The 27,772-nt window shown below is 39.7% G+C and overlaps 2 protein-coding genes across 3 annotated transcripts; one reads left to right on the plus strand and one right to left on the minus strand.

Annotated features, from left to right (window-relative positions):
• Window positions 1-466: 466 nt before the first annotated feature.
• On the minus strand, window positions 467-14,475 carry ppp4r1 (protein phosphatase 4, regulatory subunit 1). Of its 2 annotated transcripts, none has more exons than XM_058388681.1 (20): window positions 14,307-14,475; window positions 14,012-14,056; window positions 12,120-12,204; window positions 11,785-11,891; window positions 10,984-11,126; window positions 10,623-10,769; window positions 10,429-10,536; window positions 10,241-10,306; window positions 9,257-9,415; window positions 8,856-8,986; window positions 7,463-8,160; window positions 4,958-5,100; window positions 4,727-4,819; window positions 4,353-4,538; window positions 3,372-3,533; window positions 3,124-3,224; window positions 2,908-3,028; window positions 2,571-2,699; window positions 1,872-2,013; window positions 467-1,591 (listed from the first exon to the last, which is right to left on the minus strand). In XM_058388681.1, exons 1-20 carry the CDS (start codon window positions 14,311-14,313, stop codon window positions 1,428-1,430), a joined length of 2,937 nt encoding a protein of 978 aa, XP_058244664.1. In that variant the 5' UTR covers window positions 14,314-14,475; the 3' UTR covers window positions 467-1,427. The 2 variants fall into 2 exon arrangements, with proteins under 2 accessions (XP_058244664.1, XP_058244656.1); XM_058388673.1 differs by having other exon boundaries at window positions 12,120-12,255; window positions 14,307-14,474.
• A 2,873-nt stretch (window positions 14,476-17,348) lies between these two features.
• Window positions 17,349-27,725, plus strand: LOC131357819 (vesicle-associated membrane protein-associated protein A-like). Its single transcript, XM_058397149.1, has 6 exons — window positions 17,349-17,543; window positions 21,318-21,470; window positions 24,116-24,219; window positions 24,540-24,620; window positions 26,367-26,540; window positions 26,718-27,725. The coding sequence occupies exons 1-6, from the start codon at window positions 17,486-17,488 to the stop codon at window positions 26,877-26,879; spliced, it is 732 nt and encodes a 243-aa protein (XP_058253132.1). The 5' UTR covers window positions 17,349-17,485; the 3' UTR covers window positions 26,880-27,725.
• Window positions 27,726-27,772: the final 47 nt, after the last annotated feature.

Here is a 27,772-nt window from a genome sequence, read left to right on the forward strand (position 1 = left end):
TTTAAACGTGTTTACTGTGAAGAGATACTTTACAGAACTCCATAATCAATCAAGTATACTTACAGAAAAAGTAATTATTAGGAAAACAGTGTTCAGACTACTAATGGGAAAGAACACAGTGGTGAACATGTGTTAATACAGTACAAGAACTTTAACACATAACTTATATATATATGCAGAGGTAAGGGTTAATCTGACCGATAACTTACTGCCCTCTACAGTGCACATGCCACACTGACGTACGTTTGTTGTTCTTGTACACTAGAGGTTTACCTGGCAATCATGTTTATCCGGTTTTAGCATTAATGGGCTTTAGTAGTTGTTTGGTAAAGACAACCATTCATTGTTCACATTAAGATGAACAAATGGTATTGATCTATACAATTTTATTTACTAAAAACTAAACAAGTTTTTGATCACGAATCCAAATGCTACATAAAACCGACAAAAAAAAGGAAGCACTAACTGCAACTGCATCTGAACTTTTATTTTGGATAGGTTAGGAGAACATATAACAATTCTATTCATGATCACTGTTCAAAATGGAAAAAAAACAACTGATAAGGATATGTACAGTACATGTGATGCATGGATCATAGTGAAGCACTTTTATTTTCATGTTAAAATACCCCAGAGTGATGTGCAACAACCACACTGATTCAATATTGGATTTCTACATACTCTGCAAAATGGACCGCTGTGATTTTGGTTTAAAAATACAATAGTTCCTTTTCCAAAAGGACATGAATCCCTGTGTCCCAGGGGAAGCCTATGTCCTCAGGCACAACAATGTGCTCAAATCGACTTTAAAACAATATCGGCTCAAGCCCTTGAGAAGAAAAAACGTGTCCGGCTTCAAACAACGGCTCCCAGACCACGTGTGTGGAAAGGCTGAGGCGGTTATACTCGCTCCATTTTGAAGATATCTGCAGCATATGAGTCACTCACACAGTACAGTATCAAATTGGAAAATGAGATAAAATAAGGGAAACACTTGGCGCTACAGTCTTTCCTGCTAATGTGGTTGTGTGAAGCTGAGAGTTCCTGCTATGTTGAAGAGAAAAATGACGAAGGTCCCTCAATAAGAGCGCAAAGGAGACGATGAGTGAAAGAATAGCAATCACACACTCCCTGGATCTGAGATATGATGATATTTGATACTGTAGTTTGTTGATGTTTTGACTCCAGATATTCAAGTATTCTCTGGTTGTAAGGAAGACACTTATAAGGCTTCTGTGGCAAAAAAAAGAAATAAAATTAAAATAATAAATCACCAAAACTCTTTGTTGTAGTGAGTTGCTCTAAGGGAAGGACAGTTGGTTGAAGCGACTCCCCAAGCAAATATTTCTTAGTTCTTGTGCCCATGGTAGAGGCCAGTCCAAGCCCCTAAAACCATTATCCAAGCTAGGGGTGGTGTATGTGCGTGCTCAGTAGGTGGAGGAAGTGGTGCTCATGGCGTCCTCATTAATGCGTGTGCTTCCTGGGTGTACGCTGGCAAAGTATTTGACATCCTTGTCCAAGTCCATCTGCAGAGCTACTAGTGTCTGCTCCAGGGCCTCCTGATGCGAGTTGGCTGAGTGTAGGAAATATTCTATAGAAGACAACACAGAAACATTAAAACCTCCCTTCATCACAAACTGTGTAAATACGAGTGTGACAGATTTCTTGGCCTACGAGCAAGTGGTCTTTGTCAGATTACATCTACTCCTAGGACTTTCATTTTAAGTAAGAACAAGAGAAGATTTTATTCCGTATGCTTAATTCCAGATGTACACAAATACGTCTGAATATCTGCTCTTAGCAGTCCGTTTACATTCACAGTCTACATACATACACTCCCCTAAAAAGCAAGTCGATAGTCTGGCACTGACCTCGCTCCATCAGGCTCTGGCGCAGAGTTTTGGCCAGCAGCACACGAACGTTGGGCACGGGGTCAGATGCCAGCTGCAGCAGAGGAGCCAGCAGGTGCTCTGAGAACTGGTCCAATGACACACAGTCTTCCTCTATAGCCAGCTAGGGAAAGACAGCATTGTGTATTAAAGAAAATAAGAGATTGAAAGTAATGGTAACATCCACACAAATACACGCAGAAAGGGAGAGAGAAGCCATGAGAAAATGTACACACTTGGATTCAGTATATCCTCCATTAAGGTCCTTCAATATGCTGTGCTGTGCAGTGAGCAGGTGGCAGCCAGGAAATGCTACACTCCCTTTACTACACTGGCCATAGTCGAGAGGGCTGCTGACCATATGGCAACAGGGCTCTGGCTTTAAGCAGTTGGTTTTCAGAGTGTACCCATACAGCAATGTGCATCTTAAAATGTGTATTCAATATACAACTAAATAGAAAACACTAACTCAAATTTAATCACAAAAAACCCTTCAGGGTTGGGTTTTGGGTTGTGCCTCTTTGCACTGTGATGAAGTCTATGGCTGCATCTGTTGCACTGCCAAAACAGCATCACTAACAGAAAGAAACACTGCACTGGCTGAAATAACTATTCAGGGGCTTCAACACTAAGACCTACGATTTAGAAATGCTGTGGGGATATGGGAATGTTTGTCCTTACCTGACAAACAAAAGCAAACGCTTGGCGTCCAGACCATTTCGGAGAGTGACAGAATTTTTCCACTAATTCGCCAAGAAAATCAACCAACAGCGCCGGACATGTCGAAAGTTTCCTGATAATCTCACTGACCTAAACAGAGAAACAAACAAAAACACGTTATATTAAACATACTTTAAGTACTCTTAATTAACAAGCAACAGCCACAGCCTCACACCATCCATAAAGTTAGGAGAAGACAGCTATCAATGTAGAATGCTACATTGTCTACATAACAGAGGAGCTAGAAAGTAGAAGAGCCCACACAAAGGGAACAGCTTGTGTATAAGGCTATGCATACCAGTCTGTAGGAAGTCCACCGGACAGAGGAGACTCTGTCTATACAGAGGCAGAATGCCAGTGGCCTTAGATAGTCATATACGTCCTGCCCACTATACAGCTCCAACAGCAGGACCAACTGCCTGTTGGACAAAACACAAACAAAAACATGTATATTAAAATGGCTAAGGACAGGTAGGTAACAGGTTCTAATAAACATCACATTATGTGGTCATACTCTGCAAGTTCTGATCTGAATCTCCAGTTGCGACTATTGTCTGTGACCAGGAACTCCTGCAACTGGTAGAGATACTTCCTCCTTGTATCCTGATGCAGCAACTAAAAGAGGAAAAGAAAAGAAGAAGGTCAAGTAAAATGGGTTTTGTTTCTTTTTCACCTCTGTAAACTAGAGCGTATTTAAAGTAGAAACTCTGAATGATTTACAGAGATAGCTACAGAAAAAGGAATCACACAAAGCTGACTAACCTTGAGAAAATCATAGAGGTGTCGAAGGACTCCTATGCGCACTTCATCCAGGTCCTTAAGAAAACCATTGAAGATAGGCACCAGATCTTCAGCAGTCAGCTGATCACCCAAAATCAGGGCCAATTCGTGAATGGAGAAAGCCAGTGTCCGCCGTACCTTCCACTATGAGGGGGCAAAAGAAAAAGAGACTGATAAATAAGAGACAAACAGGTGCAAGTGAACAGAAGTGAGGATAAGATGAGACAAGTCTGAAGAAGCTGACTGAAGTGCATTACTTAGTTCACTTATCACTTACATACATGATGCAACTTTAAGAGCGGTAATTGCGAGACGTATAAAAATGTCTTAAAAATGACTAAACAGCTGCTGTCTATCTTGCAAGCAGCATTCTTTAGTCACATAAAAGTAATCAGGTGTGGCCAAGAGCATGAAGCAGATTATCTGCACATAATAGGGTTTTCCAGTCTCCCGCCTTAAGTGACTCAACTTATTTAACAAAACTGAACTAGGTTAAAGTGAATGAGGAATTGGAGTAATATTTTTAGAGCACTAAAAATATAAGTAAAAGTAGAGTAGCACTTTTCAACACCCTGGAGTACCGGCTCATTAGGGTACTTTACCCAAATGTGTTGGTACTCCATTATTGAAAAACACTACTCTAAAGTAAACCAGCAAAGTGATTAAATCAACACTATGCATCATCAGGCTATGTAAGGCACAACACTATGTATGGATGTATATCCACCACCAGTATTTGGCCAAATCTCTTCTGCTGGATGTTCACCTCTATTTTTTATTCTTACTCAAAATTCCAAATATAAGACTTGTATCCAATACTAGTGTGGGAAGCAGGAATAAGCATAGATAACCACCTCTGTGAAAAAAGGGACAGCAAAAGCAAGACAGAAGGCAACAGTTAATAGAAGTCAATAGTAAAGGTGTTGTAGAAGTGTTATGTCCTGAGGTGCAGTCTTACGGCACCTGCATGTCCGAAGCTAGGGTCTCAAAGGTGTCTCTGAGGCAATGCCAGTTCTGGCGACCCAGCGTGAGTGCCACACCAGGCAGGCTGTATGCACAATGTTTCGCAATCTCCATATCCACTGTCTGGGCCCGGGATGGATCAGTCATAGAGAGGTATTGATCCAACAGCGCCTGAGGGACTACATCCTACAGCATAGCACAAAGACACAGCCCCAAAAAACATGTTTAAATGAGCATGTGACATTTTTCCCCCTCTTCAGGATAGTAAAAAAGTTGGAACAATATCAATGGTTCCTAATTATTTATAAACATGCTAATCAATCAGAATGATAACACAGCATGCCACAGAAAAAAAATGGGCAAATGTGTTTTACCTGTTGCTTGGATTTTTTCTCCTCTTCTGGACTGCTACTATCACTCAACTCTGAATCATCGCCATGACTCACGGGAAGGGTGGATTCTCGACTCTGAAACAGGCACTTCATGTTTAGAGACGTATGACTGCGGGCAATCAGCAGTAACTATTACAGGAGTACATGACATGAATAGTCCGAATAGTTTAAATATGTTAAGATTTGATTTTCAACTAAAAAACGTATGCGAACCTCTACGTCAGAAGAGTCAATGAGAGGGACATGGCAAGAGCTGAAGGGGTTATCAAGAGCTTGCCGTGGTTCCAGGAACGCGTCCTCAACGTGAGTGTCCAACGACGTGGCTTTCAGAGCAGCAGTCAACACATCCACCTGTGCTGTTATATACAAACAAAATGATGCACAACAGGTTAGGAGTGCTTCATTTCATTGCTCAGATAATCTGCTGAAATACATAATACATAAAACTAGTCATATGAATACTGTGCTTATGAAATGTTTGACAAATAGCTAGAAAAAGTCTTTTTCTATGGTACAACGAGGCTGAACAGGCTGATTACTGAAAATCAAGCAAAAGAATGCCACAGCCTGTTATGCATGCTTGTTAAGCTGACAATGTGAACGCAGGCCTGAACACGAGTCTGCTATGTGAGTGCACAGAAACCCACTATCAACACACACCTGGTATGCTTGTACTGTGCAAAACTACCTTTTCATCTACCTGACAGAAACATCTGCACAACAGTGTGATAAGACACTTATATATATATATATTTCCAAACTTCACTACTTTACATTCATTCTTTACATTCTCTTACAAAATATTCAAGTAGATACAGCTTTAGCTCGAGTCAGCATATTTCAAATGGTCCACACAAAGTGATACCAAATTAATGTACTTTAGGAAAATAAAACCAATTTTCCAGTAAAATAGTGTCTAAACATTTGCAAGAACTACTAGAGTACATATTTTTGAGAAGTACTAGAGTGTTTCCCTATCATTAATGACTCGGAGTGGAACCATTCTAGACACTAGCAACCTCTAATCACACAGGAATCCTGTTTAAAGCAACAAGTCTTGCCTTCAGAATTGGAGGTAATCTAAACATATTAAAAAAATCATAAAGTGCATTGAACAAATCCCATCATACCCTGGTGAAAAGTACACATCAGAAAAACAGTACGTTATATTACAGTAATAGCATATTCTTTACAGATTCATCACATACATGTCACAGACTGAATATTTGTAATGACAAATTAAACTATAGCCAAGACTTGCTGTACTGATACAGGAGAAAGCAGAAGAGTAGGACCAACTCTACAAACACTCATCAGCATGTATTCACCCCACACAAACATGACATTGTTTAAGCTAGTAGTTATCTTCCATTCAACAGGTATTAACAGTTTAAAGTAATACTGTGGAATGCCAATGCTGTGCATCACGAGCCAACAAGCTTGTAATACCATAGGAGTTTACAATGAAGAAACCTACTTTACATTACTCAAAGTTAAAGCACAGTGGTGTTTCATCATGCTTTTGTTAACACATCCTTTTGTTTGTTCCATTTCCCTAAGCTCGTTTCCTTTCAATAGTAGCACAAGAATAGAAGCTTGGCCGCATCTACTTTCAGTGCTTGAAGTACCTTTTAAAAATCTTATTACCTCAAATACAGCGTTCAGGAATGGATATAATAATAATAATATAGAGAACAACAAACATAAGGACACAAGGTCATTCATAAGGAAAAAATTCTCCTTTTAAGAGCAACTCTAAACCCTTAAACATGTAACTGGCAAATAAAAACAGAGCCAAAGTAGGCCAGGCGTTTTCCCTGGATGGAAAATTTAAAGGCCTTCCTTAAACTGTGTCTGCATAGCAAACCAGACAGACATAAAAGACTACTTAACCAATGAACGAAATAGTGCATTTATTCTGTAATAGCAGCATATCGTGATCAATTCAATTTATCCTGAAAATTGCCACCAAAAAAAACTTCAATGCAATGAGAGCGGCTACCAGAAAATAAGTAATAACATCTTTTGCACCGATAAATAAACCTAGAATGTAATTTAAAACAAAAAAAATTTTTTGGAAACCAATCATACTACATCACTTTATTTTCAATACAATGAGAGAATATAACGTTCTTTACTTTTCGAAAGCCATTGTAAACACATTTTCTGCCTGACTATAGTACAAATCCAACCATCAAACACAAGAAAATAACCAAAAAGGTGTTTGCAGGATCATGTTTACCAGATATACCTGTTCCAAAACTGGAACATATACCACAGGGTTAATTATAAATTTAGGATATACCAAAAAAAAACCCTGCTCATACTGGGGTGTCATTATATTCTGTATTTCAGTTACAATACACTACTTTAGAACAGCAGCTCATTGTATATCATATGGCAGTTGTGTAGCCCCTGAACCTAATCTTTTTCCTATGATGGCCTGTACAAAAATATTTTTAAAAAGTGCACAGGGTTGCACAACAGTGTGAAGAATCCTTTAAAATGCAAAGGAAAGAACACTAGTGCAAAGCAAAATAAATGCTGCCCTAAATTCACTGTATGTTTATGAAGCACTGCTCTGGAACATGTTTGTTTTCGTGCTAATTAATTAAATAAATCAAACTATTGCGAGACAGTTCAATGTACACAAAAGCAAAAAAAGAAATAGATCAAATTTTTAAAAAACCCAACCCACAGAAAGGCAGCCCTTCTCACCTTTGACATCAGGGTCATCAACATGGGGCTCCAGATTTTCAATGAGCTCCTCCAGCTGCTTCCTGTCCAGAGCAGATGTTGAAACCTGGGTGGAGGAACTGGCAGAAGAAACCTCCTCGTCACTGTTGGACTTCTCCTCCAACAGCTCCAGGTCGAGGTCTATCTGTGGGATGGGTGTCCTCCAGTAGTGGAATGAGTTATAGAGCTCCTGCTCTGGTATCTCCACTTTCTCTGACACATGGCTTGGTAGTGCATTGGAGGAATCCTCTAAACTGGAGGTGCTGTCTGGGTTTGAGTGTGTAGGATTTTCCGTCACAAGGCCTTCTGAGGTGTTTGAGGGGCTATCCTGTGCTGTGAGACTTGTGGCTGGTGAGCACAGGGGTTCCCTGACCGATTGATCTGGCTCTAGATCACCTAGCTCAGAAAGGCACTTTGGACTGGGCCTATCTGCGTCAACATTGCAAAAGGACTCCTCCAGAGGTAATGCTTCGGCTGCCTGCTCCCCTCCACCCTCCACAGCTATATCCACACCTTCCCGTTCTGCCTGGCATAGCTGGCCTTCACAATCCACCTGAGTGCATGGAGGATTCTGGGAAATGCAGTCAGGTTGTGGGGAGCCAGTTTCTTTTTCACATGGGAGCTTCTGAACACTTTCGCCTGTTGCAGGTGCGTTTGTGCTTGTGGATCTCTCACCAGCCCTGAATGGTGGTATTAAAAATAAATATTAAAAATACAAACCAGACTTTCCACACCTGACCATCACACCAAAACTGGGCCTTCCACAAGCTATTAGCACACACGAGAACAGGATGTGTTTGTATGCTGTATTATGATTTCCCTTCATTGATGCTAAAGGACCAAGCATGCTCCAGATTGGTGCATTGGTGTACACAAAATCATGATGTTCATAAAAACTTGTTTTGCCAATGAATGGAAGAACCTGAGCGGCCTGCAAAGAGCCCTGACTTGAAACCAAGTGAACAACCCCCATGTCTCCTCGCTGCAGAATCAGTGTCTGACCTTACTAATGCTCTTGTGGCTGAATGTGCACAAATCCCCACAGCCATGCTCCAAATATAGTAGAAAGCCTTCCTAGCAGAGCGGATGTTATTAAAAACCTTTGGCCATATAGTGCAAGTCTTTATACATTTCCTCCATTCAGTTTTTTTTTTTTTTGCATGCACTTAGTTCCAGTTAAAAGGTGTGACTACTTGTACAATCTAGCATTATAGTCTTTCAGATAACGAATCAATACAGATTAGCAAATACTCTGAATTGTTGCCCCTTCAGCTGTTTGTATTTCTTGAAGTTACTCTGTGTCTGCCAAATAAGTCAGCATGAATAGAAATGTAAAGACAAGTTACAAAACTGTATTATAAAAATAAATTCTTACTGATTTTGCAAATGCTGCCCTCTCCAGTCAGCCTCCTCTGTGCCCTCTTTAAAGTACTGGCCCACATTAGTGCTGGGACTGGCAAATGTAGAGATGAACTGGCCCAAAGACTGGAACGCTGCCTGGCGCACCTGTTGAACATACAACATACAGCAATTAGCTACTTACTACAAGCAGGAAACCTGTAAAAAAAAAAAATTCAAAAAGGTTCCAAAAAGCATTGAACGTTATATCCAATGTCAAATGTTTATAGTAAATGTAATTTGAATAAAATAACCCAGCATTTCACATCTGTAAAGAATGATCCTGGCCAAGATTCCAGGGGAGAAAAAAAAATCCCATTTATCTGCACAAACAAACATCCTCAGAGTAGTTGCCCAAGGAAGAGGGAAGTCACGCACCCAGCGGGAGGGGTCACTTATGAGGTTGATGAAAAGAGATGAGAGTTTGGTCCTGCGCACTTCCTGAGAGGTTGCCGAGGACACGGTCATGAAGCACTCTGCGCAGGCCTTTCGAACTCCCCATACATTATCCGAGCAGAGCTGGAAAAACCGTGGCAGCTGCACAGGAAGACAATGTAGCAAAGAAAGGAAAAACAATTAGGCTGGTCTTGGAAAGGAAAATCTTTTCCTGTCCAAACTAATCATAACGTAGGCATTTTAATTAAAATCTAAAAAAAAAATCACCTGTTTATATTTATAGTGTACAATAGCAAAACTACAAGTATACTATGCCTAATTGGACTGAATAAAAAGAATGGACTGAGGGGAAAAAAAGTTATTACAGTAACAGTAAACACCCAGACAGGTAAAACAGACAATATGGGCTGGGCAGAGCATACAGGTTTGGCCTGTACAGGCAAGTACAAACTAGGAAACATAAGCTTCCTCATAATTAAGCCAATGGTCACACAGAGTTGAACAAGAGTAAGCTTCATTTTTGTTGACCAACAGTGTTCAGTACAGTGTAATAATATTGTAACACATGCAGTAGAAACCACCCTTTAATAGAAAAGTGTAGCTGTGAGAAATAGCTGGTCAGGGTGACGCTGGAATCAGACCCTGCCCCGGAGCACAAGGCAGGTTTACACCTTGAATGGGATTCCAAGCCTTCACCGGAAACTGTACTCGCATACCCATTCATGCCAAGGAGCAATTTACAGTAGCCAATAAATCTACCAGCATGTTTTGGGGAAATACATGCAGGCACAGAACATTTAAATCTACACTTAGAAAGCAACTGGTTATTACAAGTGCTGTTGTGGACTTTTCGTATTTCACTGCTGCACCTTTCGAACAAAAGTAAGCCTTACTTACATACAGCATTGTGTAAAGATAAGAAATGTAATCATTTTAAAACCTCAAGAACAAATAAGACATCCATACCAGTAACTCTTCTGTTGTTTCTCCCCCAACAACAGTACAGATATCTCCAAAATTTGCTGCACACACCTATCAGGTGAAGAAAAGGTAAAAGTCACAATACACTTAAATATCCATAAATCTTAAACAGCAAATCAAGACTGTTCTTCTCCGCAGTCATATTTGTGAAAGGACCAATCAGAAACGCCCACCTTGCGTACATGGAACATCCTGCAGTCACAGCACATCTCACAGAAGCGTGGAAGGAAGAGGCGCTCTGTAATATCCTTTCCCACCATGGGTGCCATTTTGCAAATGATCTGTTTTTAAACATTAGTGTTAAAAGGGAAAGGCTGAACACACTTCATCGAGTCAGAATGTCAAAGTTGTCCGTTCAAAAACTCACTGCCATAGCCTCAGTCTTGACGTCATCATTGCTGTCTGGGGCGGTGAGATCAACAAGGACAGGACAGACAAGATTTTCAGTGTCTGCGCGCTCTATCAGCTCCTGCTCCAGAAGCATCAGAAGGGCTGCCTGGCTTGTCTTCCTAACCTGTTAGGAGATTGAAGCAAAAAGAAACTCATAATACCAAGTTGAAATACAGTACTCAAGCTTATACCATGCACAGTGGTATACTAGCAAAATGTTACATCACTTAAACATTACCCTCCTGACCCACAGATATGGGCTTCCTAATGTGAAGCACGGGTATAATGATAAAGTTATAATAATCAGTGTGAGAAAGAACTTAAACAGAAACACTTACCAGGTTGTTCTGGTCAGCTAAATATCTCACTACAATGGGCAGCAAATACTTTGAAAATGCGAAGGGAATGGATGGTCTGTTTTCTTGGCAGAAAATGGCGATATGAGGAATTTGTTCCATAAGCTCAGCTCGAACTGTAGGCTCTAAAAAGACACGGACAGCCTGTTATATTAAAACAACTGGGACTAAGCATGATCAATAATCAAGTGACCACAGTGATAAAGCGTGTCATGTTTCAGAAGCACAATGCTAAAGGATTCGGAATAAGGTGAATGCCTGTAAGGCATCTTACTATTTGGCAAATGGTAACTTTGCAGTAAAAAAAAAATATCTTTCACTGTATCTTCCTTAAGCCATAAATGTGCTGAATAAGGATATTCACAAAACCATGAGCATGACATTCATTACACAGAGGGTCACCAGGAAACTTGATTACCTTTCCCTGCACTGCATAGCAAGGACATACTAGACATTTCTAGGGCACATAAAAGGTAAGGATTAGTAAGCTAGCCAGGTGTGCAAATCCACAAAAAGGATAAGCCTTTACATTTTGCTTTGTAAGGTAGCAGCCTGGCACAAACATTAAAAGTCACACCAGACTCATCAAACATTAACGGGTGCTAAAGGGAGCAGATTTCTTTGTAACACTGAACCTGAGACACAGCAATGGCACAAGAAATGCTAAATATAATATTAACATTTCCAGGAAAGAGCGCATTGTTTTAAGAAAAAAAACAACGGATGAGCTCATTTCAAATGCTGAAAAGCAAAAATTTGATAAGGGATCAAACTGTGGTTTACCAGAGTCCTCCGCAAGTCTGCTGACTCTCTCGAGGACTGCAATACAATCCCTCTCATCCTCGCTAACTGCTTTTAGCGTATCCAGCAAACTGCGAGCCACCATCTGTCTGTGAATAAAATACTAATGAGAGGTGTGTGCGCTACGGCAAGCATCTCTGGAATATAAGATGTTAAAACGAACACAAAGACAAATAAATTCCCTTAGGTAGGCAAGACATTCAAATATTAGACATCTCTAATTTGTCACATAAATGACCCTCATTAATGTAGACACCAAAAGACCGACAATGATGGCCAAGACAATTCTAAATGTAATAAAGTCTACATTTCAGTACCTGTTAAATATGTTTTCGCTTGTGACGTATTTATCCAGCCTCCCCAGGGGTGTCAGCATCTCATCTTGCGATACAAAATCCAAGGCTGAAGGTATAATAATGACGTCAGACTCTGAGCTGTAGTCATCCACACCAACTATTAGAAACATCGGAAATATTATAAGCAGAACCCACCACCCAGCACAAATTCGGGCAGTAATGACGACTTTTACCCATATTAAAGAAAGCAATCAGAATGCACACCAACGGTTTCAGCAAAAAAAAAAAATGAAGGACAAGACATGTTGCTTGATTGGTTTTAGTTTTTGGGGGGTGGTATAAATGAGACAGCAGAGTCAGACTGCCTAGATAAGAGGCACAACCCCAACAAGCAATGAAGTCATGAAGACATGAGACAGAGCTCCATGTACATCTTTTTTTTAACTGAACTCTAGTTGCTGATCTATTTTGCAAAGTATCACAAGCTGCAGTTCTCATTTCAACGGAGGCAAAATTTCTTTAACCTTTCCTTCCACATACTCCAAACTGAATACTCTACTCACCAGTAGCACGTGGTTGGTTAGATAATTAGTTAGTTCAAAAGATCTGATATAGCAGACATGTCGAGCATACCTCCACAATGAGGTGTTTCTCTCAGATATGTAGATCTGACTAGATATTATTCACTGACAGCTAAACTGAGTTATCTAATAATCTGTGATGATGGATTTTTCAGTTTTGGTTCTGGAAAGGCCTAATTTAAGAACAGTTTCCCAACTGAGAGACATCTGATTGATCTCACCAATAAAATAACCAGACTTAGCAAGTGTATTGAAGCAAAAAAATTAAATAAATCAAGATCACTCTAGATCTCCAGGAGTGGAACTGAGGAACCCGGCTTCAAAGCAATGAACAGCTAAATACACCGATCAGGCATAACATTATGATAATATTGTGTTTGTCCACCTTTTGCTCCCAGAACAGCCCTGACCTGTGATGCACTGTGTATTCTGACACCTTTCTATCAGAACCAGCATTAACTTCTTCAGCAACTTGAGTAACAGTAGCTCGTCTGTTGGATCGGATCACACGGGCCAGCCTTTGCTCCCAACGTGCATCAATGAGCCTTGGCCGTCCATGACCCGCTCGCCAGTTCACCACTGTTTCTTCCTTGGACCAATTTTGATAGATACTGACCACAGCAGACCGGGAACACCGAACAAGAGCAGCAGTTTTGGAGATGCTCTGATCCAGTGGTCTAGCCATCACAATTTGGCCCTTGTCAAACTCGCTCAAATCCTTACACTCTCGTATTTTTCCTGCTTCTAACACATCAACTTTGAGGACAAAATGTTCACTTGCTGCCTAATATATCCCACCCACTAACAGGTGCCGTGATGAGGAGATCGGTCTTATCGAATCAGTCTTATTCACTTCACCTATCAGTGCTCATAATGTTATGCCTGATCGATGAACAAAAACCAGTAAACAATATTGATCGAACAAGTCCAAATGCGCTGACATGATCACACACTAAACCTACAGGACTTAAACCATCCACACTGCTATACAAAGTGGAAGTCGAGAAACGAGTCAACTATTTCCGTTTCGCCCAAACTGAAATTCCTTGATGGTTTGTAACAGAACATCTTTATCAGACTATTCAGTTTCAAAGCTATACTTCGGCTGTATGAGCTGAAATACAGGGGTAAAATCCAATGCCGCCGAGCACCAAACGTTACTGCAGAGCTCAATGAGGAGCAAAGTTTGCCCGGTGTTAGCTGCTAAGCTAACTAGCACAGTTAATTAGCCAGCTTAGCTTCGGGTAACAGCTTCGATACTGCCGAATGACAGTATGCACCAAAGCTAAAAACATAAAAAGCACAGCATTTCACATTTAAATCCACACTTACATCCGTCTAGCTCCTCTTGAGAATCTTCTTGAAGCAGCGAAATATCTGTGACAAACACATGAAAGCGAGTTTAGTCGTGACTATCATCACCGAGCTACACCTAAACTTGGCTAAGCTAGCTCAGATTAGCCAAGCTAGCATGTGTATTCTTTCAAATATATATGAACAGAGAACATAGCCAGCTAACGTTAACGTGATCAAAGGCAAATGCTAAAAAAAACAGGGTTGTTTTTTTTTTTTTAAAGCGCCACGCTTTTAGTTTTGTGCTGTAACTCAAGTGGTACTTCTAACATACCCGCCATCTTGTCCTGGTCCTACATTTAAAAGTGGTCTGTGCCGAAGAGGCGACAACAACTGGAGGGGGGAAGCTAAGCTAAAGCTAAACTATGCAGCAGGACGGAACAGAGCGCGGCGCTGGGATCACACTGAGCCCTGTCACTACCCGTAACTTCGCCGAGTTGCACCACGCATGCGCATATCTGTGTGTCCGCCGCGTGATGTGCTCCACGCACGCGCAAGCACTTGCACACCCAAGGCGTGATCATGTGCGCGGTAACGTAACGTATGTGGCGGTGTTTTCCAATTCTGCACTTTCGACAAAGAGCCGAACCAGCTCTATTTTAAAAATAAAATAATTACACTTGTATTGCCAAAAGTTTTAGGACAACCCTCCATATCATTGAGTTCAGGAGTTAGGCTTGACCCGTTAGTTCCAGTGAAAGAGACTCTTAATGCTTCAGCATACCAAGACATTTTGGACCATTTCATGCTCCCAACTTTGTGGGAACAGTTTGGGGATGACCCCTTCCTGTTCCAGCATGACTGCACACCAGTGCACAAAGCAAGGTCCATAAAGACATGGATGAGCGAGTTTGGTGTGGAGGAACTTGACTCGTCTGACCTCAACCTGATAGAACACCTCTGGGACGAATTAAATCGGAACCAGTCCTTCTCGTTCCAACATCAGTGCCTGACCTCACAAATGAGCTTCTAGTGGAATGGTCAAAAATTCCCATAAACACACTCCTAAACCTTATGGAAAGCCTTCACAGAAGAGTTGAAACTGTTGTAGCTAGAAAGGGTGGCCTAACTCCATATTACATTCAGTTTTGGCCTGGCTCACAGTCTCCACTCTAATTCATCTCAAATGTGTTCTACTGGGTTGAGGTCAGGACTCTGTGCAGGCCAGTCATGTTGGAACAGGAAGGGGTCATCCCTAAACTGTTCCCACAAAGTTGGGAGCATGAAATTGTCCAAAATGTCTTGGTATGCTGAAGCATTAAGAGTTCCTTTCACTGGATCTAAGGGGCCAAGCCCAACCCCTGGAAAACAACACCTGAATTCAGTGATTTGCAGGGGTGTCCCAAAACTTTTGGCAATATAGTGTATCTGTGTATTATTGTAATCAATTAATATGTATAATTTATGTTTAATTCAAATATTTTACCATATACTACTAGTTTTTCTGTGTACTACATGTATATTTACTTGTTTGTAATTAAAAATGCAATGTTATTTTTGGATTTATTTAAGAATTATATAAGTATGTATATTTATCACATTTTAAGAATCATAGATATTTCTTATATTATAATACGTTATGTTATATTATATCCATCATATATTCTAACACTTATCCTACACAAGGTCACAGGGAACCTAGAATCTATCCCAGAGGACTTGGGGCACAAGGCCACACCCTACATGGGGTATCACACACATATACACTCATACACACAGTTTGGAGATGATTACAGTGCATATGTTTGGACTGGGGGAGGAAAATTATTGGGTTTTTTTTGTTTGTTTGTTTTTTAATACCAGGTATCTTTCATATTGAAGCACATCAACCATAACAACAAAAATATAAATGATCTAAAACAGCTGTTTTCAATAACAACTTACATTTCACCTTTTGGACATTATATGTGATATTTTTTGTATATTATTAAGCATAATATTTACAATATTGTTGATTACATAAGAAGTAAACACATAGGCTAAATTTTTTTTAAATATTTCCAAACTCTTACATCACTCCTAACATCAACCAACTTCATGTTGTGTTTTTAGTTGCTACTGTATTATGTTTTTGTTGACTTTAAAGTTATATTAAAATGAAATTTAGGCTATGGATTTTTTTCCTCAGAGTAAACATAGGTAAATGCAATAATAAGTATTTGCATAAATTACTTACTTATGCATGCACACATATACTTATATAATTAAGATTTTCAGGATACATTTAAGAATCACTGATTAATCTTTAAAGTACTCAAGTACTCTACTGATATTTACTAAAACATCTAATTACCTTCAATATTTCAAGTGGAGGTATGCAGGTGGACCACTCCAGAAAGGAGTGAGAGCCAAGCTGAGATGACAGTTTTAGAACAAGGCAGATAAAGTCTGATATCAGCACCTGGGAATAAGGAGTCATGCACATTTAACTGATAATGCAGAGGAAATGCAGTAATGACGAAATAATTTCATAAATTCAGACATACACACTATGGTTCTTGATATGATATCTTGTAATGGCTAATTGTAGCTTAACATGTGATGTTTGTTTTAGCATAATAAAATGATAGTTACATATTTACACAGTAATTACAAGGTAACATGATGTTTTACTATTATTATATCACATTATAACAATACAGTAATGGTCTGGTGAAAAGGAACTTCTTTCCTTATCTTAGTCTTCAAATGTATTCCAATAAGACATTTTTGAACAATAGTTTTCCTATCTTCTATTTATAAAGAGATAGTTTAATAGGAACAGGGCCTTTGGTTTTTTGAAATTGTGACTAAGAAAGACAAGCATAACAATATAGAAAAAACTTTCTTTCTTTCATGACAAAGCTCTTAGGTGCATTATTATTTTCATGAGCTATGTTTGATATCTCTTGAAGAAAATGTGTAATGTGCTGGGAGAAAAAAAAATATATTCAGAAGTTTATTCCAGTGCATATTAAAAATACCATTCAATAAAGTTACCATAATTGATTACATTTTTAATTAACAAGAAGAAGTCCAAATAGTATTTCTAATAAACTGATACTCTTTCTTTAATATATAGAAAAAGTTAGAAAGAAAGAGAGAGAGAGAGAAAGAAAGAATGAAAGAAAGAGAGAGAGAGAGAAAGAAAGAAAGAATGAAAGAAAGAGAGAGAGAGAGAGAAAGAAAGAAAGAAAGAGAGAGAGAGAGAGAGAGAGAGAGAGAGAGAGAGAGAAAGAAAGAAAGAAAGAAAGAAAGAAAGAAAACAAACTAAACTTTTAAGAGGAATATGTGTCACGGGCACCCGCAGCGCTATGCGCGCCGCCGGTGTCGTGCCCGTGGCCGTGCGCGCTCCCTGCTCTTGTGTGACTCAGTGAGATTCAGTGGTGGTTAGGTGAATATTCAGATAGCTTAGCTAACCTACAGCCACGCCGGCTTTTTCGGTTGCTGGAAAACATCACTGCTTTAGACAACATGTCCAAACTAGAGCAAGTATTAATCCTCGACCCGCCGTCTGACCTGAAATTCAAAGGTAAACACTCAGTACGTTCTTCATGTCTAGATGGAGTCAGGCAGCCGCTTGTCAGCAGATTACGGAGCTAGCTAGCTAGTTAGCTAAGCTAATTCAGGTATGTGATGTTAGCTAAAGAATGCTAGCTAGCTAACAAGCTAACTAACAGATTTCCAGCGTCAAGCCCGCGGATAAATGTAGCTAAAGCCCGTTTATACCTCGTATCTCCTGCCGCCATTTTGAATGAGGGGACGAGGATCTCTAGGCCTCTGATGAAAAATAATGACAGGTATTACTTTACTAGTTTGTTTGAGCTTGAGCAGTGCTGACAAATGGCACTGTAGCGGAATTTACCTTAATTCTGTTCATTCACTTGCCGCACTGTGGAGGAATTAGACTAGCTAAGTTAACTCTTGAGCTGTTACTCGCAGCTAAATGTCATCAAACCGAGTGGCTCATTTCCTAGCTAACGTAATGCTAGCACTGATTTCCGTGCCTTTTTACTCTCCACGATGGTAATTCTTTTGCTTCACTAGATTCACTAGCTAGCTAACTAACTATATGAACTAAATCGCAAAAAAAAACAGGAACCCAGAAGGCTCGAAAGTAGCTAGTTAGCTGTGAAGTTTTCATTCAAGAGCTTTGCTTGATGTACACCAGTGCTGATTCACTTTACCCTGGTAGTGACGATGCTCACATGGCTTTGGGTTCACCTGCACTATAGGTGCACTGTAGCAATGAACTGTTATGTACAGTGTGTCATTGCTCCTTTACAGAGTACATGTATGAATATTGACTATCTTTAATACATAGATATACTATATTGCCAAAAGTTTTGGGACACCCCTCCAAATCATTGAATTCAGGGGTTGGGCTTGGCCCCTTAGTTCCAATGAAAGGAACTCTTAATACTTCAGCATACCAAGATATTTTGGACCATTTCATGCTCCCAACTTTGTGGGAACAGTTTGGGGATGACTCCTTCCTGTTCCAACATGACTGCACACCAGTGCACAAAGCAAGGTCCATAAAGACATGGATGAGTGAGTTTGGTGTGGAGGAACTTGATTGAGTCCTGATCTCAACCTTTGGGATGAATTAGAGCGGAGACTGTGAGCCAGACCAAAACTGGGACGTCTGCCTTTACATGCACATGAATGTAATATGGAGTTGGCCCGCCCTTTGCAGCTATAACAGCTTCAACTCTTCTGGGAAGTCTTTCCACCAGGTTTAGGAGTGTGCTTATGGGAATTTTTGACCATTCCATTAGTGAATTTGTGAGATCATGCACTGATGTTGGACGAGAAGGTCTGGCTCAGTCTCCGCTCTAATTCATCCCCAAGGTGTTATACCGGGTTGAGGTCAGGACTCAAGTTCAAGTCAAGTTCCTCCACACCGAACTCTCTCATCCAGGACCTTGCTCTGTGCACTGGTGTACAGTCATGTTGGAACAGGAAGGGGTCATCCCCAAACTGTTCCCACAAAGTTGGGAGCATGAAATGGTCCAAAATGTCTTGGTATGCTGAAGCATTAAGAGTTCCTTTCACTGGAACTAAGGGGCCAAGCCCAACCCCTGAAAAACAACTTCTGAACTCAATGATTTGGCAATACAGTGTACATCTATGTATATAATACATGTGCTTGTGTTTCCTCATTTGTCCATCCCTTGGATAAGCTTTGGATACTGCTTACACAGTACATTAAAATCTGAACTGTAATACTAAGACCAAAACCTAAAGTTAGAAAGAGCAGACATGATAATGAATATATCCTGATTTTATTACAACAGTGACCCATACCATTTAAATCTACCTGACAAATATTGTCAAGTTCCCTCTTCTGCTGCCAAAACTCGGGGTGTACTTGGTCTGCACCGATGTTTAGGTAGGGGATACATGTAAAAATATTTTCTTTTTGCCATAGTGCATCCCGGTGCCCTCTCTTTCCCAAGTAGGTGACCCACATGCCCTTGGTTTGCCACATAATGTAAAAGAAACTGTGTCTCAGCATGGGCTCTGTGATCATTCTGTGGCTAAGCAGTAAGTTGTGATGCACTGTGTTCTGACACCTTTCTGTAACAACCAGCATTAGCTTTAACAGCAATATGTGCTTCAGTACATCTTTTGTGGGGTCGGACCAGACCACTAGCCCTTGCTCCCCATGCGCATGCGCGTGAGCCTTGGTTAGTGGGTGCCATGATCCTGTCACTGGTTCAACGGTTGTCCATCTTTGGACCATTTTTGGTAGGTACTAGCCATTGCATACCAGGAACATCTGACAAAATGTTCTGATGTTTTGGAGATGCTCTGATCCAGTTATGTAGCCATCACAATTTAGCCCTTGTCAGAGTCGCTCAGATCCTTACACTTCCTCATTTTTTTTGCTTTCACCATCAAGAACTACCAGAAATGATGGCGAGCCAGCAACCTTTGCAGAACATACAAGATAATGACCAGCTAGACAATTCAGAGGAAAGCTTGGGAACCGGGACCCAGGATTATGTTTTGAATATGCATCTTGGATCTAAAGTTGTCTTCAAAAAGTAATGAAAAAAATCTCCACACCAAAACGCTAATGGTGTATAAACAAGAGGAGTATCTGTTTATTCTGACACCTTTCTATCAGAAGCAGCATTAACTTCTTCAGCAAAAACGTCACCACTGTTTCTTCCTTGGACCTCTTTTGATAGATACTGACCACTGCAGACCGGAAACACCCCACAAGAGCTGCAGTTTTGGAGATGCTCTGATCCAGTCGTCTAGCCACACAATTTGGTCCTTGTCAAACTCGCTCAAATCCTTACGCTTGCCCATTTTTCCTGCTTCTAACACATCAACTTTGAGGACAAAATGTTCACTTGCTGCCTAATATATCCCACCCACTAACAGGTGCCATGATGAGGAGATCAACAGTGTTATTCACTTCACCTGTCAGTGCTCATAATATTATGCCTGATCGGTGTATGTGTATACACACAAACACACACAGCTGCTACGTCATCTGTATTGTTCAGATACTCAACTTTCTATCCTATGTACATCTGGAGGATTAAGTGTGGCCTCCACTATGTGGCACATGTGTAATTTTCTTGTGTGTGTGTGTAGTTAACAGTATAAAACAGCACTCCACTAGTGTGTGTATGAGCATGGTTGTAGGCATGATGTGAACAAAAAGTTCCTTTAAGCATTTGTTTGAAAACCGCAGCTCAAGTGTGCCTGCACCTTACAATAGTGGAAAACCACTTCTTGTGATTCGTGTAATAAGGTGTGGTTTTAACCCCACCGTTCTATATGGTTTCAAGTTTCCGCTACCTCCTACCACACCTAATTCAATGTATCAGCTAATTAACAAATCCTTCATGAGCTGGATTAGGTGTGTCAGGAGGAAATTTGAAACGGTGCAGGGCAGTGTGTCCTCTGGACTGGCTCTGACAAACATTTCTCTAAACATGGTTGCCTACTAAGATTCCTAGAGTCCTAGACATGTCCACAATGTTCTCTCTGATCCTCTTTACAGATATCAAGACACTAATATTAATGAACCTGAGAAAATTGATCTAGGCAGAAATACCCATTATGCCTAAATGCTTAGAGAACAAGGATTATAGTAAAGACATGACATGTAGTGACATCTGAAGACATTATTCAAAGTATGTTTACATCTTTGAAACTTTATGAACAATGGTAAATATTGTTGTATATTGTGTACTATTTAATCAATAAAACCTTTTAAGAGGTTGAAACCGTTCTTTGTGTTTGAGTATTTTTAAGTCACCAAACATGTTTTCATTCACAGGCCCGTTCACAGATGTAGTGACTACCAACCTCAAGCTCCGAAACCCATCCGAAAAAAAAGTGTGCTTCAAGGTGAAGACAACTGCGCCACGTCGCTACTGCGTGCGGCCCAACAGCGGCTCCATCGATCCTGGTTCCTCAGTCATTATCTCTGGTGAGAAATGTACAGACTCTCATCTTATAGACCCTATAGGGTGTTACAGTTTAAAAACTTTCAAGGTATGACTTCGGTCTGAAAAAATATTGCGGTATTAATCAATCGTTTAAAAACACACAAGTCTGTAGAGCGATTAAAAGAAAAGTCTGTAGAAATGCCCGGTTGCACATCATTGTATATATAACAGAAAAAAAGATCAAATCCAGTAATCATTTTTAAGATTTAGTAAAGATGTGGGTAAATGTTTGCATACAAACAAACAATTTCCACCGGATTCACAGTTCAAGGTGGAAAATTGGCGAGAAAATGTTCTCAAAGAGCATGAAGATATGTTTTTGATGGAGACTACACTTCTGTAAGTCATAAAATAGCAATTTTAATCAATCTAAGCAATTTAAACATGACACTATATTCCATATTAGTTGCTGTAATCCTTGCAAATTATATATTAGTTTGCAAAGTCTATATTAGTCAGTCTGTCTGTCTTATGTGTAAATGTACACACACTCAGGAGTGCAAGCAGGATATGAAAGTTTTTCTGAAACAATGGGATTTCCATGAATACCATTTTTTCTCGTGTAAACACTCCACTTACGAATAATCCATTAGTAACGATATTAATAAGCGAAGCCTGTTGTTAGTATTAGTCACTTTGTCATTCTAAGCTGATATATATACAGGATGTGGTAGCTTAGTGGTTCCAAGGGCATTGGAGCATTGGGTTGTGACTTCAGATCCTTCAAGTCCACCAAGCTGCCACTGCTGGCCCTTTGAGCAATGCCCTTAACGCTCAATTTCTCAGTTTTGTAAAAAAAAAATGAGATAAAATGTAAGTCCCTCTGGATAAGGGTGTCTGTCAAATGGCAGAAATGAAAAAACAAACAAAAAAAAGAAATATATATATATATAAAACTAGTGCAGAAGCATGCATTGCTTGGACCAAAAAGATTGTTGTTTTATATAGTTGGTTAGGAGTGCCATGTTGCTCTGTGCCTTTGATGGCCATTGTGATTAATAACATGCCAGGAGTGGCAGCAGAGGTAGAACGTTTTCAGTATAGTCGTGTCCTGTGCAGAGAAATAAAGGTTGTTGTGTGATTTCGGGTAGCAAACCTTTTGGGGCGTCACAACCAGGCACACAGAGGTGGTATGTACACAGAGGCAGGAGTACCAGTGTAGTAAGGACGTTGATTGGGTTTTAAAATAGAAAAAATGAACGGGGAGATGGTAATAGATGGAAATGCATTTTAATAATGTTTTGGAAAAGTCAACGGTGATGTCATACACCATGACTAATTGTGACACTAACAACCCTATCAGATACACATCCTGGTTAGCGGTGTCTCCTGTCACTCAGCATTTTCTTAAGCTGTTGCCCCATCTGCTCTAATTGACCCTTATTCATTACAGTTGCGTAGCTTTGGGGGTCGAGAATGACGTACATTATTCCATGTCTGATTCATGCAACTGTCACGCAGCACTGAGAGAAAGATTTGAGTGCAGTAATTGAACTAGTTCTGGCAGTGTGGGAACTAAAGTCTGTTCACTAGCTGTTTGTTTACTTGTCAGATTCATCACACAGCAGTGTACCATATACACTGACCAGGCATAACATTATGAGCACCTGCCTAATATTGTGTTGGTCCCTCTTTTGCTGTCAAAACGGCCCTGACCCGTCATGCACTGTGTTTTCTGACACCTTTCTATCAGAACCAGCTTTAACTACTTCAGCAATTTGAGCAACAGTAGCTCGTCTGTTGGATCGGATCGAACGCGTCAGCCTTCGCTCTCCACTTGCATCAATGAGCCTTGGCCGCCCATGACGCTGTCACCGGTTCACCACTGTTCCTTCTGTAGACCATTTTTGATAGATACTGACCATTGCAGGCCGGGAACACCTCACTAGCCATCACAATTTGGCCCTTGTCAAACTCGCTCAAATCCTTACGCTTGCCCATTTTTCCTGCTTCTAACACATCAACTTTGAGGACAAAATGTTCACTTGCTGCCTAATATATCCCACCCACTAACAGGTGCCATGATGAGGAGATAACCAGTGTTATTTACTTTACCTGTCAGTGCTCATAATGTTATGCCTGATCGGTGTATACACATAATTTGCATAAATACATGGAGTGTTATGATAAGTATTATGAGTGAAAAGCACATTAGAAAATGTTCAGAATTTTAATGCCAATAGCCACCTATTGATCGTTTGTTTAAAAATGTACATATATATGTTTTTTTAAATGATATTTTATTATTATTTAACTTTTATTATAGTTTAACTGCTCCTCTCTTCTGCCCATTCTTAGGTGTTTACTGATTACATCAATGTTTACAGAATAAGATTTTCAGAAAGCTTAAATGGGGCACAAAACATTCTTTTAGCTGATATTTCTGATTTATACTGATAATGTAAATATAATGTAATTGCAAATCGTGTTGGTTATAATATCTCCCATGGCATGACCATCATGTACAGATAGACAGATAGATACCAAAACAGTCTTGATTTCTGTGTGTTCTTATTCATCAATAAATGGTTTTGATTTTCAGTGTGATTATATCATGTATATTATTTTACAAATTATTTGGACTGTCCTGTTCACAAATACTTTTTTTTTTTTTTTTTAACTCCAGTAATGCTGCAGCCTTTTGACTACGACCCAAATGAAAAAAGTAAACATAAATTCATGGTCCAGACCATTTATGCGCCATCCAACATAACCGACCTGGAAGCAGTGGTAAGCATTTTTTTTGCCTCTTGTTTTTTCTATTCTGTTGTTGTAAGGCTTTTCTGAACTTAAGCATTGAAAGTGTTCACCAGCAGAGGGCAGTATAAGCTCTGTTTATTTCCTGCAGCAGCGATTGTCCCACAGGTCTTGTTGCAGTCTTGCAGACCTGCAAGAAATAACCTGCAACTGCAAAGGATCACTGCTTCAAATACTATTTTGCTTTCTACCTGTGATCTTAAACTACACTGTTTTATAAAGATTGATATGTGTGTAGATAATGCAAACATTATGTTTAGCGCATGCATCATCTTTTCTTTCCCTTCTCACAGTGGAAGGATGCAAAGCCAGAGGACCTCATGGACTCTAAGCTCAGATGTGTTTTTGAGCTGCCTTCAGAAAATGATAAAATGGTGAGTAGTGCCACACTCAGTCTTTCTTTAACAGCTTGAGTAATCAGCAGAAAGATGACATTTAGAATACTGAATGAGCAGAGAGAATCGCTGAGCTTTTAGCTGTCCTGCCTTCACACTAAAACCCTAATATATTGTGACCAGTAAGGGAGTGAGACAAATATATTTATAATCTCGGTCTCAAATCTGACATTATGTAGTAGTCGTCAGTATTAGCCTGTTAAATGTTACAGCTCTGGTTAGGACGTATTTACAAGTTAAATCTCATAATATTGTATGAGAGTTAGTTTATACCATATATTCATGGTTTAAAATATTGTTCAGAACATGAACGTATGTTGTAATTTTAATTTAGTCCACACGTCACATATGTTTTAACTGTGCATACACTGGATATTTATTTATTTATTTATTATATATTATTTACTTATTTATATAATGCCTATAGTTGAAGGAAAGTAATTATTTAAGTAACATAATTTATAATGTTTAGGAAAAGACAGACTTTGAATTCTAAAATAACACAGGGCAACAAAAATATTTTTATTCCATATTTTCATATATTCCAAATCATAATCGGCAGAATTATTATGGTAATTTTTTTAGCCTGCAAAAAATTATTTTGATTGATTTCCCTGTGGGAAAATGTTGTATTAGAATATTCAGTGCCTGTATTTGCGATCTCTGACCTCCTCTGGCCCTGTCGTCTCTTATCCTGTTTGTGTAACCTTTCATTGCATTTAATAGGTGCAATTACCTGACCCTTCTGTGTGTACACGTTTCTGTGAATAGCTTAATTCTTTACTAGGATAAATGCACTTTTTGCAGGTTAGTTCGATATACACAATGTTACGCAAATCTGACCCGTATGAAGTGAGCAAAGTGTTGAATCACCTATGAGACAGGAACATGTTTGTAGTTGTTCTGCGTGTTGCAGCTCCATTGCTCGGCTCTGTCCTTTTAAAGTCTGGTATATGTGGCCTGGTAGCTGGGCTCAGAGCCCCCAGTATGCAGAGTTGTGTTGTGTGGGAGGCTCACAGCCCCCGCTCCTGAAAATTACTGCACACCTGCAGGCAGCCGGAACCTCACTGATCATCAGGAAGTGTTTGACTTTCCCACTGTCAGGCCAGGCCAAAGATCAGGGTGGAACAGACAGAGTTAGGTTTAGTCAACATTTCATGAGCAGAAGTTGCAAGCAAAGAATGTTCACAAGTTGGTGAAGTATTATATCTTTTGTGGGTAAGCAACATTTCAAATGGTTAGAAGGTTTGCAGCGTTTAACAGTGCTAGACTTTGTAAAAACGTAGAAGTGTTTGGACTGTCTTTTCAAATGCCGTTCAGCTCTACACTAGAGGAAATGAGAGCAGCAATACCAGTCTGGGCAGAAATGAATACAAAAGCCTTAGTATGATATTTATAAATAAGGGTGTTTGTTTTCCCATCTACAAACATCTTGTTGGTTTAGATTTCCCTAGAAATCATTGGTTACTCAGTGAGAAGAAAGAAAATTGAAAAGAAATATAAATAAATACAAATATATACATTGCAAAGTAATGTTTATCATTGGTAGTATAAAGCCTCCCTTTTCAGCTTTTCCCTAGGCACCGACATAACAGCTCATGACAGATAATCTGCACATATTAAGAGCTTATTCGTCACACTTGCGTTATTCAATAGCTGTTAAACTTGTTCTTTCGTCTCTGGAGCTTATGCGTGTATAAAGCCCTGCGTGTCTGTCCTAAACAGAATGACGTAGACCCGACCAAAGCTGCCCCCGTCCTTAACTCCTCCAAGGCAGATAGCACATCAGCAGCCAAGCCCAGCAGCATGGATGACACAGAGATGAGAAAGCTGTTGGATGAGTGCAAGAGGCTGCAGTCAGAAGTGAGCAAACTTGGAGATGAGAACCGGCAACTTAAGGTACAGAAACGAAGAACTGAACAGACATTATGCACTATATAGGATAAAACATTTATTATTATACGAACAGTGGAAACTACACACACAAACACCTATTCATGTGGTTTATACAGCTGTAATGAGCGTCACTGTCCAGCCTTTGAATTTAGAAGTTGCTTCTCCTTTATTATTTGTTAGGATGAAGGTTTGCGGATGAGGAAGGCCCAGCGCTCAGAAAACATGGTCTCAAACACGGCAGGCATGATGAGGAAGGAAACCAGTTCCAAATCGCTCCCCTCACTGCTTGTTGTTATTGCAGCTATCTTCATTGGATTCTTCTTGGGGAAGTTTGTGTTGTAGGATAAATGCGTGTTCTGCCCAGCTCCTTCCAGTGTCTTCTGGGTCTGAGGGGCGAAACGTGTGTTCTTGTCGTTCAGCGTCGCATCAGTGCTAGTCTGGCCTAAGGCGGCGGGAAAAATGCGTCTGTGTACAGAATCATTCAAACAGGCCTTGCCTTTTTGCAATCTCACACGATTAGTACACATACACTCTCAGAAAAGAGAAGAACAAAGTCTCATCTTTTTTCCTCCCATATCGGTTTTTTTTCTGTTGTGGTGGTGGTGAAGGGGTATTTTCTTTTTTTCCTTCCAAGGGTTTGACAGGTTTAACTGTACATTTATTAATCATCAGTTGCAGTCAAATTGCCGGCACTGTGTAGAGACCTTTATGATAATGGGAAAAAAAAAAAAAAAAAATTCTATGATGAATAAATAAAATTAATTGTCCTTGCTTTCTTTATGTGGTTTAATAAGTGTTGGAATGTTTTAAGTGTCTTGTACATGTCATTCTAATCCTTTATGAAAATTTAAAACCGAAAAAGAAAAACAAAAAGATGCTGCGTGTTGCTGGTTGGCCTCTTCACAGTGAAACTGAGCTTCAGATTTACAATAATTTTATTTTCTTGAATGTGAAGAATTCAGCTGAGAGACTGTGCCTCCTTCCACGTTCATTATTTTTCTCTCAGTCACCTGACAGACACATCTTACTCTTACATTAAAGTCTTAGCATTTATTTTATGCAAATTATATACTCGTTTGTGAGGCAACTGTTAACTGAAACATGACCACTCTGACTGTATATGGTATTTAACATTGAGCCACTGGGAAATAAGAGAAATTAAAATTAAATAAAAATATCTAACATTCTTGTTTCAGCGTATGCTTAATGTCTCTTTATACAATACTGTACATTTT

The sequence above is a fragment of the Hemibagrus wyckioides genome, linkage group LG01 (assembly GCF_019097595.1).
Source record: "Hemibagrus wyckioides isolate EC202008001 linkage group LG01, SWU_Hwy_1.0, whole genome shotgun sequence".
Lineage (NCBI taxonomy): Eukaryota > Metazoa > Chordata > Actinopteri > Siluriformes > Bagridae > Hemibagrus > Hemibagrus wyckioides.